This window comes from Diplotaxodon limnothrissa, linkage group LG5 (assembly GCF_057381915.1).
Source record: "Diplotaxodon limnothrissa isolate DT_005_m linkage group LG5, D_limnothrissa_male_GT1.1, whole genome shotgun sequence".
NCBI classification, from domain to species: domain Eukaryota; kingdom Metazoa; phylum Chordata; class Actinopteri; order Cichliformes; family Cichlidae; genus Diplotaxodon; species Diplotaxodon limnothrissa.
This window is the reverse complement of record NC_140600.1, coordinates 25,369,461-25,383,961: the sequence shown is the minus strand read 5'-3', so window position 1 is coordinate 25,383,961 and position 14,501 is coordinate 25,369,461. Positions and strand designations below refer to the sequence as shown.

Genomic DNA, 14,501 nt, shown 5'->3' with positions numbered 1-14,501 from the left:
AAGTGAGTTTAAGTTGACCATCGTCCAAGTAATTGCCTGAGTCCTTCTCCACATCCCATCCAGGGCTTGTCTTTCCCACGACTTGTAAAGGAGGGGTCAAGTAGGGGGGTGGTCTGGTATGAATATATGACTACTAATGAGACAGTCCTCATAAAGAACCTTATAATTTGGATATGAATATGCGACCACAAAGAAGATCTAACAATAACATCACCTAGCAACTCTTATCTGGAGGAATTTCAGAGTCAAGTCTTCTCTGTGAAGCAGCATGTACTTGGAGAGAAGAGCCCCTCAGGCTTAGAGCCATACACAGCCAACGGTCCTCACAAAGACCCCTGTAAAAAAAAATTTAACTGAAGAGTCAGACAATGTCTTGTCCAGCGCTACCCTACACGGCCATTAATCATACAACAGACAAAATGAAAGATACCACTGAAAGAAATAGATTAACAAGTTAAGTGCGGGTTGAGTTACGACTCTATGACCCTCCTTCAATTGCTTATAAATCAAAGTGTATTTTGGGCTGATAAGAGTAATTCTTTTAGGCTATTTTTACAGCTTACAACAATTAACAGTGAACTTTTTTCACTGTTTTTTCACTTCAAAAAAGTATTCTAAATGTCCCTCCATTTGGTTTCTCTCCATCTGCAATTTGTTAATGACTCCCCAAACACTTTCTTCATGTCAGTCACTCAACACAAGAGACTTTAGTTTTGCAACTCTCTTTAAGAAAAAAAACATTTGGTCTGGTTTTCAGTCTCAAAGAGCCAACATCATGCTTAAGATCCACAAGATCTCTCATTTTCAAATCCTCCAACACTCTCTGTTGAGGGTGAACGGCCACTTGAAGCCAACTTCAATCTCAAAAACCTAAGCAGACCTTTTCCTCCTCTCTTTATTGATTTTGATACACACTGAGGTACGCTTAGGTGTTATTTTCAAGTGTGTTAACGCTTAGACTGTGAGAAGTGGCCTCTTGTCAACCAGTTCTCAAAGGTGTCAGAGGTTAATACCCTCTCTAATACAAAAGTATGCAAATGCTTTCATTACAATACAGGCTTCTTTTTAGCCACCGAACAGAGCATGTAACCTTCTGGAGAGTGGACTGCCGCCTCAGATCGCTCAAACACCCTCCCATCACAGGTCCCAGGCTTCTGAGGGTGATGACAACACAAAAGTACTTCACACTGGGGGCTGGGCCTGCATTTTGTGGGTCAGTGAACAACAGTCGTGGCAGCAACACCATGTCATTCAAACCTGGCTCCCCCATACCCTCGCTTTCCTTACACTTTTTGTCGTATCAGCAAACAGAGAAGTGGAACACCACTGAAAGCACTGGGGTGTTTTTGTGTAGCACTAACATGAAATGCACCTACTGTTTTCCACCACACTCTCAGTGAGAGCCCCCAAAACCCTTGTTACGAAATGATGAGTTCACACGTTTGTGCATGCATTTTTATGTCTATCACCTAACAGTGAAGGAAGCCCTCTAATCATTTACTTAAATAAAGTAGCAGGACTCTATGCAATTCTATGAAAAACCAAGCACATCCTTACTGCTTCCATAGGAATTAAGACTAGTAGCAAAGTGCTGCTGATAAATTGCACTTGATTAACTCAAGTCAAGGCAGTTTTCTGGAGCACTGAGGTGTGTGTTAATACACTGCCACAATCTTTCAAAAAGTGGACATCCCAGCAAACTCACTGCCTCTTCTCTGCAAAGTTTGCAAAGTTGCATCTGAACTAACTGCAAGACTTCTGGCTATAATGCACAATGCCAAGTAGGAGAAAACCCAACAAAGCATATCAGTGCAAATACCTCAAACCAGCCGTCAAACACGGCAGTGAACGGATAAGGATTTGGGCTTGTTTTACAGTCACAGGCCCTGGGCACATTGTAGTTGACCGTGAACTCCTCTGTATAGAAAAGTATTCTAGAGTCAAATATGAAGCCATTTGTCTGTCAGCTAAAGCTTGGCCAAAAGTGGATCATGCAACATGACAATAATCCCAACCATAGCAGCAAATCTACAGCTAAATGTCTGAAAAAGAAAAGAATCAGGGTGCTGTGATGGCCCTGTGAAGGTCCGGATATCAACCTTCAGAGAGCTGGGCATAAATAAACGCTCACAAACTGAAACAAGAGAGACTGATAAAATCAAAGTGAAAGTGATTGCTTCAGTATGTGGTCCTACAAGCTAATCTTGGGTGAGTCCTGTGAAAAATCACTTTTTCTTTTAAATAAGTGTAAATACTAATGACCAACAATATGAACTTACATAATAAAGACCATTGTCAGTTTTACATGATTAAATTACTGTTTTGTTTACTTTATTTGCGAGCTGCATTTGTTCCACTGGGTAGTTTAATTTAAAACCACTCTTCATTATTATTTCCTGTGTGTTTGTTGTATTTTTTGGTCTTAATTCATTTTATGACAGAACAGTAAAGCAGACAGGAAGAGAGGGGCAGAGAACACTGGAAATGACATGCAGGAAATGGCCTGGGCCGGAACTGAACCCAGACCCCTGCTGTAGCCTTTCGGCATATGGGTCGCCCTCTGGACTGATCTGTACTAGCATCCAAGTATTTAAATCTCAACTTGAAATGTAACTAATTACTACTGCTGTAAAGTAAATACTGTACAAAATACCAAATAATTTAAGTGCAGTGAAGTAGAAATACAAAGTAACATAAAATGGAAATATTAAGGTAAATACATTTACAAAATTTGTATTCATTTGCTGCATTATTATAGTCAAAATAACTGGCTTTAAATGGAACCAGTAGTTTACTTAAACATGTGGGTTACAGTTTCAGTGAAACGGCTGCTTTTTTTAAGAGGTTGTTGAGCTGACTAAATCTGAATCACAGGAAAATCACTTCAGTTTCAGTTACCACTTTATGAGAGACATGTTTGAGATAATCGTGCTGCTTTCAAAAGGGTTTCTGTGAGCCTAAAATCCTTTAACTTATCTGATGGAAGAAAAATTGCACCATGCGTGTGTTGTGTTTCACAGCTTGAAAAGAATATAAAACAAAAATCATGTACGGACAAATACAGGAGTTATCTCAGCTCCGCACAAGAGCACAAAGTATGTATGTCTTCACACAAGCAAGGGGCAGGATGTCACCGAAAACTAAATAAAAACCACAAAACCTCATAATCTCACATTAGGTTTTTTTGGGGGGTTGTGTTTTTTAAAACACCCATTTATCTGTCTTACAAACAGTGAATAGATGCTATGGAAATGTCTTTATTCTTCACTGTCTGTTATCTGAAAAGGTTGTGCATCCCCCCCCATGTCCTCAGTGATTTCCTTTTTAAAGCTCCACATGCCACCACTGGAAATACTGCCTCTCTGAACTGGAATTTGGGGCGGGTGTCTGGTGTCTCTGTGCACTATGTTATGTGCAACATAGCACTTGGAAACAAAAGGAAAGAACACGCTCAGACAAGTTTTGCAATATGAAGAAAAGAAATGTGAGAATGTGGTTAAAACACAGAAGCATTACTCATACATACATAGGTTATGTCTCCTTGTGACTTAGCCCCAATCAATCAGCACTGCCTGCTTCAAAGAGCAGCTGCAGAAAAATCAACACAGAATACGGGCATTTTTTTTTTTTGCAAGAACAGAAAGTAATACAGTTTGACACATTTTGTCTCACCTTTGAAATATAAAACCGTCTGTAATTAAATTTACCTTTAAAGCTAAACATCAAATAACAAGTCTGAACCAACTTTAAAATTACTCGCCGGAACAACCAGTCATTTAAAAAATATGAGCCTTTGTTCATTGCTCAGTATTAAGTTTCCTTATTAGCATGCAACAGGTTGTGTATTCGGATTTCTCCCAGACTGCGGCTGCTTTAATCCTACATGCCTGAGAGTGAGTTGGGGGATGAGAGCATGACTGAGAGTGAAATCTCCTTCAGTAAAGACCCGTGTTAAATGTAATGGGTGTTGGCAAGGGGGCCTAATAAAGATGACGGCACGCATTCATATGCATCAGTTTGTGTGCTCAGCTTGACAAAGTCTGCCCCGCAGGCTTAACAAAGGGGAGGAAGGAAGCCAGGGGTTGTGGGGAATGTCTGGGGGATGTGGGGTGGCAACACACACACACACACAGACGGTGGCCCTCCAGCTTGCTCTCAAGTCGAGGTTATAGCTGTGACAGCTGGCCTAGCACACTCTGCATGGGCTCTTTTTCTTTTGCAACACACTCCCCTCCCCTCCGCACACACACAGTCTGTGACACACACAAACACAGGATGCTCCATCCTGTTGACTGTTTACACTTCACAGTAGCCAGCCAACTTGGGAGGTTTGATCACCGGCATTACAGCTGTTTGTAAGGTAGTAGTGAGGTTATTTGGTTTGTGTGTGCCTCCTGTCGTAATCATAATTGTAGGTTTAGGTGGTTCTTTTATTTATTTATTTATTCTTTTTCTGTAAGCCCTGTTATGTTATTAACTACTAGCTTAATAACACGTTAAAATCTTCTAAAAGCTGAGGTTGAAAATTTCATTTTCATTTCATTTTCATTTATTTATTTATTTCACACTTGGTACAACAGATCAAACAACAAAATTATTCCATAACCTTGGGAAAAGTAGTTTAGGAAGATTTTGTGCTGAAACGCTCCAAAACTCCTACTGAACATCTACTGAAGGATGCTGTGGTGAGATTGTTTAACAAGTACTTTGCCTAGAAGTGTCCAAATCCATGCAATACAAACACTTCCAGCTAAGTTAGAAAGTAAGATTTTAAATCTGATTCTGAGAGGTTGAGAAGTTAACTAGCTGTTAACTCACACACACATGACCCCGCTGAATCAAAGCTGCTGAAACAACCACATCTGTTCAGCCAAAATACAAGGGAGGACCAGAAAGGACTACTGGCAGTGTGGTCCACAACAATCAGATCATTATTCAGCCAAAAGGACACCTGCTTTGTCCGAGGTAGGCGTGATGACATGAGACAGCTGAATAATGCAGTGAATGCCATCCAGTTAAAATCTCTTAATTAAGTAATTCTATTTTTCTATAGTTGCAGATGAAAGGCAGATTATTTAACCACGTTATTTTTAAGTCTGAGACGAAGTATTTTGAGTTTTCAGAGGGTGAAGGGGAGGACACGAGTAGAACAGCTGTATCGCTCAGACACCAACAGGGGTCGCCCTTGTTACAGCAAAACGCTGCAGAGTGCATCTGCCACCAAGTCATGAGCAACAGACAGGGACTCAGAACAGCTGATAAAAGTCATATAACACGGTGAGATATTCATCCTCATGCGCTGGGCTCTTGACCCTGAACTGTGGATTCTTTATGAAATCAATATAAGTGCAATAAAGGGCAAACGGGACTGTTTCATTTTATATTTGGCAATATACAATAATTTCAGTAAATTTTTTTACTTCATATATCAAGGACAGGTCATTCTTACCATCAAAGTGAATTACAATCTATAGTGTGAGTTTCTGGCTAGTTAAAATATGGAGGCCATAAAACCACCCTGTCCCACATTTGAGAACTCACTAATAATAATAATAAAAAAAAAGTTCATGTTGCAAAAGATAATTAGTGCCAATTTCTGAACGGCATTTAGTTAAATTTTACAATAATGCAAAAAAAAAATTGTAGACTACTTTTTAACGTGAAAGTATTGAAAAATGGGGGGAAAGCAGTTTTCATTCAACTTTCATGCTGGATTGAAACAATATAACATGTTGTTTTGTGGGCGTTAATGTTTAATAGTTTATTTAAGACCGCCTCAGATTTTAAAGTGTGTTATTCTTAAAGAAAAAACTCTAAAACATATATGAAAGTATTTGGTTAAAATTAAAACATGACATTTTCAGGTAAATCAAAGAACCGTTTAATTCCTACTTTACCTCTCCAAATATAAGCTGGTTTATACAAATCGAGTTTCAAAGTGATTCTGACCGTGAGTCTGGTCCTTGACACTTGCCATGATGTTTTAATGCCTCCAGTGCGTAAACTCAGTCAACCTTGACTTCAACTCAAGGTTTTCGGGACACTCATTAACAAACCATCCTTACAATTGTATTTTATGACACCCTGCAACACGCTAGTCAACATGGTAATGTTTTCAAACGGCATCATTCAAAAGAACTGCGCAGAGGAAGCTCAAAGTCTTGGAAAACATGTATTTATCATGTTAGCAGCCTGCCTTTGGATTGAGGGGTGTCACGTGACTGGTACAGGAAGAGCGCGCGGTAGCCTTCGCCACCGGGCAGGTTCGTCGTTTCCAGTTGTAACTTTTTAAAGAGTGCGTCTGTTGCGAACATTTCTGCTTTAGTTGCTTCGCGTGTTTTTGTAGCGTCGACACGGCTGTACTTTTACCGAGACGCTTGCAGAGCCGTGTGTATTGTGTGTAGGTAGCGGAAGTGAAGTGGGACAGCTAGCAGGTGGACTCGTGGGATAAACATGTTGTCCACCCTTCATGTGACGTCGTGGTTTTTTTTGCTTGTTGTGCCAGGAAGGCGAGCGACTGTGTGGAAAGCAGGCGGCTTCAATGCAGCATCTGTGTCTATGTACAGTTTTACAGTTTGTAGCGATGGCTTGTGAATTTCGGATCAAATCCCTGTGGACGTTACACAGCTGGTGGCAGCTGAGCTCTGTCAGCAGCATTTATGTTTACTGGACTAGTTATTGTATTTGCTTTTTCGCCGTTTAAAATGCTCAGGAAAAAAGAAGGGGGTGATCTAAAACTCCCCCTGCAGATTGCTGCTGCTGAAAGTGCTCATATGGACCGGGCAGTTTACTAAGTGCACTTGTTTAGCTGCTCCTTAACTCAAAATATCTAATCAGCCAATCCAATGTGGCAGCCACTCAGTGCTTTTAAGCGTGTAGGGACGGTCAGGAGGGGCTGGCCTGCTGAGCATCAGAATGGGAGAAGAAAAGTGATTTATGTGACTTTGAAGTTGACATAATTGTTGTTGTTGTGAGCATTTCAGAAACTGGTTTCTTGGTACACTTTTTATTACTCAGGTGGTCTACCTGTGAAATCTTGCTGACCATGTCCGTGTCTTTATGACCACAGTGTACCCATCTTCTGATGACTGTGGGATAACTCACCACATCTCAAAGCTCAAATCATCTCAAGCTGGTTTCCTAAACACCAATAATGAATTCTTTGTACCCAAATACCCCCCACAGTCAACTCAGTGCTAGCAAGGTGTGCGTAATAAAGTGCCAGTGAGTAGAGTTTTGTCTCTACATGCAGTTTAGATGAAAGTCAGACCACATTTCAATAAGTCCTGCTATACTGAGAGCTCCTTTCATGAGGTGACCTTTGGTGTTCGCATTATATTTTGTAACTGAAATTACTTATTGGTAATATAGGATGAATGAATAGGTTCTATAGTTTTTTTTAATATCCATAAGTGAGCGTTTGAATTAGTATTAATAGCAGTTTGATCTGGAGTTTCTTCTTAAGGCTTGACTGTGACAGATCTCACCACAATGACAGAAAGCGAACACAGGATATCTCTTCAGTGCTTTTTCCAGTCCTCATCAATACTCCTCAGTTGTCAGACAAATCTTTTATTGTGCTGATCGTCAGTGGACTCTGTCTAATGCCGTTTAACTTGGCACCTGGAAAAAGCACTTCATGTCCACAGAATTTCACCAGTGCCTGGCGGGTTTTTGAATATAAGATATGGGATAGTCACTTGATCGTATGTGCACGGTAGAACAGAAGATGCAGTCTTTCCCTGTTTTTCCCCTTTGCTATTTATAAAGAGTTTCACGGATAGATGAGTCAGGAAGACTCAAGGAAGATTGTCTGTGCTGATTTAAAGAGGAAAGAAAATGAAAGTAGCTTTTGACTGACGAGGAACAAAGTGTCACATGTAGGTCAGAGCTACAGAAGAACCCTAAAGAAGCAAAAAATATTAAAAAGCTGCTGATCTGTGAGGGAGGATTACAATATAAACAAAATACTACAAAGAAATAGTACCAACAGTTTTGATGACTGCAGTACTTCTAAAAAAAGTAAAACAAAAAAATCAGCTGCCGCTGAAGCAGCCTGCCTTCATGAGGGTGGCCTTTGCTGTTTGCTTTGCATTGTGCAAACATGCAAGCTGCAGCGATTCCAGATATTGCACTCCGTAATAAAATCAGCCTCTTTCTGCTGGTTTTCAGTTCACTGTGAATAATTTTCACTCTCCGTCATAGTCACATTTTGCGGTGAGAAAACAAAGTTCAACAGATACCTTTAAGAGATTTTCGTGTGCCTGATAGCGGTGTTTTGGATATTAATGAGTGCGGATTGTTTGCCTGTTCTCAGACTGTTCCCCTCTGATTACAGTTTGTGACCCTGTGTTCATCCAGCAGAGCATGGGATCCCCTTTGCTCCCATTAAATGTGTTACTTGCTCAATAAATGTTTGCAGGTCCTTGAAAAATCATCAGTAAGTTATTTGGATTTCCCCAAAACGTCAAGAACAGCTCAGCTCTTGTACTGGAAGCTCAACGCCCCGAGCAAAGTGCAAAAGCTACGCCCCTTATCCACCAGTATCCGGTAATCATTACACTCATGACAGTATCTCTGCCTCTCAAGGGACTTCGGAAAAGCTCAGGACAGAGATTTTGCTAAGTATGGGTTGTTGTTGTTTTTTTAGCTCTATTTATATACATTTACCACTGCTAACTGTTGCTTTTTAAAATGGTTGTCTGGCATATTTCTTAGATTTCTGGCATACAAGTTGATGGTTGTGTACTGTATTAAGTGATATGCTTTAAACATTATTTTGCACATGATATTTTGGACAGTCGATATGACCAAAGACAGACATTGCATGTATATTACATCACGAGCGTAACTGCATTAATGTCTCTGTTAATATTTCATTTGACTTTGTAACCAGAGGAATTTCTTTTATGAAGCGCTCAGAGCTGAAAGTTGATGAACAGAAAATCAGTATTCAAATATTCTGATTAACTGTTTGTTTATGCATCAGGTTAGTAAAACTGACCGTTTTGGGGGCTTTTCTTGTCAGACGGCACTCTGTATGTCACAAATACACCCACTGGCTGTTAGTTACATCTTCTTAGCACCGGGTCAGATCCTCCTTTGCCTTTAGAGCTGCCTTAATTCTTCATAGCATATCTATGGTGCTGTAAAGGTTTTATTGCTCCAGATTTGTTGCTGCACATCAATGATGTGAATTACCACATCCCAAAGGTGCTCTGCTGGATGAAGAACTTGTCACTGTGGAGTCCGTTTGCATACAGTGAATTAATTGTCAATGTTCAAGAAACCAGTTGAGCTCTTTGACATAGCACATTAACCTGTTGGAAATAGCCATGAGAAGATGGGTACAATGAGCTTTTAAAAGGATGGACATGGTTAGCAACAATATTCAGGTAGGCTAGGGTGTTTAAAACATGCTTGGTACAAAGTGTGCCAAGAAAATATTCCCCACGGTGGCTGCCACTGTGTGTCACAGCTGACCAGTTATCATACTGTTGCAGGGCTGTCACATAGACACAGACAACTATTCACTTGAACGATTAGCTTATGAAAACAATCTGCAAACTTTGTCTAGCTTTAATATAATCTGCTATTGCATAGTGTTCCTGAGATGAATGCCCTTCTTTCATTGCTGTGTTCATACAGGGGTTTGGACCATTAGGACCGGACAATGTTTTTGACTGTGTTCTTCCTCCTGGTTGCGTTGTGCACCCAGGGAGGAAATGGTAAGGAGGGCGAGGAAGCACAGAGACCTGGCCATGTTTCGGTAGTCATAGTGGGAGGCACGGGTGACCTGGCGAAGAAGTACCTGTGGCAGGGATTCTTCCAGCTGTATATCAACCAAGTCAGTAGTGGAAACACCTTTTCTTTCTATGGCGGGGGACAGTCCCCCACTGAAAAGGCCACACCAGTGCTCTTTGAGATTCTGAAGGCAGTCTCCTGCTCAAAGGATGTTTCTCAGGAGCGCTGTGCTCTGCTGAAAGACCAGTTTCTGCGGCTCGCACAGTATCGCCAACTAAAGTCATTAGAGGACTATCAGGATCTGGCCAAGCACATTGAGCAACAGCTTCAAGAAGAGGGAATGACAGAGGCAGGCAGGCTCTTTTACCTCTCTGTACCAGCTTTTGCATATGCAGATATTGCTGAGAAGATTAATAGTAGTTGCAGGCCAAAAAGTGGGGCTTGGCTGAGGGTGGTGCTTGAAAAACCTTTTGGACATGACTACGGGAGTGCTCAGGTACTGGCATCTCAACTTCGCAGCTCACTGACGGAAGAAGAAATGTACAGAATTGACCACTACTTGGGGAAACAGGTATGGAAGTCCTACACAGTGCATGCCTTCCACCCTTGACTCTTAAATGAATCTGAATCCAAATCCAAACATCTTATGTTTCCTTTTTTCCAAAGGTGGTTTCAAAGATGCTTCCTTTTAGAATACAAAACAAAAAATTACTTGATCCCATCTGGAACAAGCACCACATCGAGAGAGTGGAGATTGTACTGAAAGAGACTCTGGATGTTAAAGGTGATTAAAGGGTTTATCAACTCTCTTAATTACTACGGTATTTTGAGACATGGGTAAATCATAGACATTTTTTTTTTGGTGATTGAATCATGTATTCTTACCCTGTCTTTGTTATTTTCTCCTCAAAAGGTCGCATTGCCTTCTATAACCAGTATGGGGTCATCAGGGATGTGCTACAGAACCACCTGACTGAGGTCATGACACTGTTGACCATGAGGCTTCCCAAGAACGTGAGCAGAAGTGAGGAAGTCCTTGGAAACAAGCTGCAGATCCTTAGTTCCATGCTTCCTTTAGGAAAGAATCAAGCTGTGATCGGTCAGTACCAAACTTACAAAGCAGAAGTTCAGCAGGAGCTGAATAAGACCAAAGATCACGTCAGTCACACTCCAACATTTGCAGGCAAGTACTGAAAGTTTGTCTCCTTACATTCTGCTGTAAGTGTGCTGCATTACATCTCCTTCACTGTTTAGATGCTAATATTTACTCGTGTTTCTATTTTTTAGCTGTACTCGCACAGATTGATGACGCACAATATGAAGGCATGCCGATCCTTTTGATCTCAGGGAAGATGCTAGATGAGCGGGTGGGATACGCACGTGTTCTTTTTAAAAATGACATATTTTGTGTTCAAAACCACAATAACGTTCACTGCAAGCCCAAGCAGATAGTTTTCTACTTTGGACATGGCAGCCTTCAATATCCAGCAATTCTTGTTAGTAAGAATTTGTTCAAGCCAGCTCTAGTAGACAGTGAGTGGAAGGAAGTGACGGAGCACAAAGACGTCAACGTTTTTGGATTGCCTATTTCAGACTTCTACATCCAGATTCCAATGGAGCAGAAGGAAGCTTATGCAGAACTTATTTCTCACATCTTTTTGGGACAGAAGAATAGCTTCATTAGTACAGAGAACCTGTTGGCTTCCTGGGACTTATGGACACCGCTGCTCAGCAGTTTAGCCAGCACATTTCCGCGCATCTACCCAGGTGGTGCTGATAATGCAGACGTGCTGGACATCCATCTGAAAGGGAAAGACGTTAGCTACAACAATGAGGTGGTGATAATCAGTACTGATCATTTGGGTGGCACATCCACAAATGGTTTCCAAGTGATGCAAGGTAAATTTCGCAGTTCTGAAATGGTGTCTGCATGGGCCGAGCAGCTTGTTGACAAGCTCGCTGCAGATATTCAGGAAGCAGCAGAGGCAGCTATTTATGAGGGTGGTGTTTTCCATCTCGCCCTCTCCGGTGGATCTACTCCCCTTGCTCTGTTTCACAGGTTGGCCGATCACCATTTCACCTTCCCCTGGAGGAACACACATGTTTGGATGGTGGACGAGCGCTGCGTGCTGCCGACGGAACTGGAGTCCAACTTCCGCAACTTGCATGACCATCTACTGCAACATGTGAGAATCCCGTATTACAACATCCACCCCATGCCAGTGCATCTCAACCAGCGCCTATGTGTGGAGGAAGATGGAGGAGCGCTAATGTATGAGAAGCAACTCGTTAAATTGGTTAACAGCTCCAGCTTCCACTTTGTACTGCTGGGTGTCGGCTATGATGGCCACACAGCCTCTTTGTTCCCCGGTGGCAAAGCTGATGAACTTGGCGATAGTCTGGTGGCCCTCACTGAGAGCCCCTCCAAGCCACACCAGCGTATGAGCCTCACCTTTAATGTCATTAATCGAGCCCGCAAAGTTGCCCTTTTGGTGATGGGCAAAGGCAAACACGAGCTGATCACCCAGCTGAGCCGTGTGAAGGACAACCCAGACAAATGGCCTGTCACTGGTGTGAAGCCTACTAATGGTAACCTTGTTTGGTACATAGACTATGATGCACTTTTAGGATAAGAATGTAATCTCTACCTCGCAATCAGACAAATGTCTTTGGAGCTGCTTTAATTGGACTGTTGGTTGATGAGAAAGAATATATGAACCAGCACATATAGGAGGACCATATAGGAAAGGTTATTAACTCAAATCACATGTACTGAGCAGAACTGCTAAACTCTTTCAGGCTTCTAATTTATTTCCCTCCAGCGCACCGTTTGAGATCATAACAGTGTATACATAGACCAAACTTGATCAAAATAGGAAATCAGTAGAACATTGTTGAAAACAGCCCTTTGTTGGTGTCCATGTGGTTGTGAAGCAGCGAAGACGTTTGTGGTTTCTTACATTTAAAGAACTGCTCGTCTTCAGTAAGGCTTGACTAATGGAACAGGAGTTTTCCACAAGGTGAATGTAAGGTGTAAGTGTTTTATAATGTGACGATAGCCCTAACTTTAGAGTTAAGCCTAGTTTATTGCACTGCAATAAATCTGCATCGCAACCATAGTGAGCGGACATAGTTTGCATTGTACGCTGGTGCATTGAACTTCCATTACAAGTGAAACTGAGCCGTTTATGTTGGACTTGGAGATAATAACCCATATGGAAAAGAAATAGTAAAAACTTATATGATTTACTCATGAAAGTGGCCACTTTCTCATTATTTTCATATATTGCTTTAGTAAGTATCCAAAACATACAAGTTTCATTATATAATTTTTGTATGCTTTTCATACAAGTTTCACACAAGACAGATACAAACTTTATAAGATTTATATATATCTTTTCCATATGGGAAATCTTGATAAATAGTTAGCTTTACAGCACCGCAAGAAGTAGATAAGAGTTCAGAAACGACTCAGTCTATACAGGTGCACCCAAAAAATATTTATGCCCAAAATGCTGACTTTAGGTAATTTGATTACATGTATATTTTCCAAGCATTTGTTACATAATTACTTGATTGGTACACATTTAGTTTATACCAAGCATTAACCTAGCACCTAGCATATTTTCCTTAATGATAAATTATATGAATAAATAAACCTTTTATATATATTTTTATATATTTTAGTTTCATTTTACTCAAAATTATTTGAGTTTATGAAGGCAAAGAATCACTTTTTTAAAAGTTATGTTGGAGCTTGGGAAACAAGAATAACAGCATGTATCCACTTTCATTAGCACAATAAGCAGGCTATACAATTACAGCCTATTAGATTTTGTTAAATAGAGGAATTATACTGGTGCTAATCAATAATCTGTGTTTACAGAGGATATTACCAAACATACCTGTCACACCTCGTGGCGATCGTGGCTCAAGAGTTAGGAGTTCGCCTTGTAATCGGAAGGTTGCCGGTTCGAGCCCCGGCTCGGACAGTCTCGGTCGTTGTGTCCTTGGGCAAGACACTTCACCCGTTGCCTACTGGTGGTGGTCAGAGGGCCCGGTGGCGCCAGTGTCCGGCAGCCTCGCCTCTGTCAGTGCGCCCCAGGGTGGCTGTGGCTACAATGTAGCTTGCCATCACCAGTGTGTGAATGGGTGGATGACTGGATATGTAAAGCGCTTTGGGGTCCTTAGGGACTAGTAAAAAGCGCTATATAAATACAGGCCATTTACCATTTACCTGTTGACAGTGCATGTCAGGCCAAAGGATAGGTTATGGCGTAGGTTTAACACGGTACTATAAACCAGAAATGAGTTAGAAGGGATGCTGAGTGTATGTAATTTGTCATTAATGAAATCATTGGTCCATGTTCTTAAAAGTTTTAACCTCATATGAGTATTTTTTTATGTGTGTGTGTGTGTGTGTGTGTGTGTGAGAGAAATGCATATGAAGATTTTTGATCATTTAAGTCTAAGTGTGAAGTGAGTGGGAATCTAGAGGAATATATGAAGTTTCCTTTGCAAATTACACAGCGCAGACGATTGTTGTGTTGCTGGAAGACAGTTACAACACACGGATGAATTAAGGTGTTTGTATGTGTGAATTATAACTGATCTCAGGTGAATTTAAAGATATCCAGTTTACTGTATAATCTGCTCTTATTGGATGAATGTTTTATTTTGTGGAGTGGTACTGCCATACATACACAATCAGGTGATGTAAAATATGTGTTTTACTAAAGAGATAATCACATTCCCAT

The 14,501-nt window shown here is 41.0% G+C and overlaps 1 protein-coding gene across 1 annotated transcript; it reads left to right on the top strand.

Moving 5' to 3' along the window:
• The first annotated feature begins 8,449 nt into the window (after window positions 1–8,449).
• Window positions 8,450–13,658, top strand: h6pd (hexose-6-phosphate dehydrogenase (glucose 1-dehydrogenase)). The gene is made up of 5 exons (XM_085353331.1): window positions 8,450–8,625; window positions 9,649–10,315; window positions 10,411–10,528; window positions 10,658–10,927; window positions 11,032–13,658. Exons 2-5 carry the CDS (start codon window positions 9,674–9,676, stop codon window positions 12,375–12,377), a joined length of 2,376 nt encoding a protein of 791 aa, XP_085209457.1. The 5' UTR covers window positions 8,450–8,625; window positions 9,649–9,673; the 3' UTR covers window positions 12,378–13,658.
• The last annotated feature ends 843 nt before the right edge of the window (window positions 13,659–14,501 follow it).

Excerpts from the sequence above, each read along its gene's own strand:
- h6pd (XM_085353331.1), top strand. The coding sequence starts at position 9,674 with ATGTTTTTGACTGTGTTCTTCCTCCTGGTTGCGTTGTGCACCCAGGGA. Across the intron at positions 10,316-10,410 it reads ACCACTACTTGGGGAAACAG|GTGGTTTCAAAGATGCTTCC; the intron begins GTATGGAAGTCC and ends TTTTTTCCAAAG. Across the intron at positions 10,928-11,031 it reads TCACACTCCAACATTTGCAG|CTGTACTCGCACAGATTGAT; the intron begins GCAAGTACTGAA and ends TCTATTTTTTAG.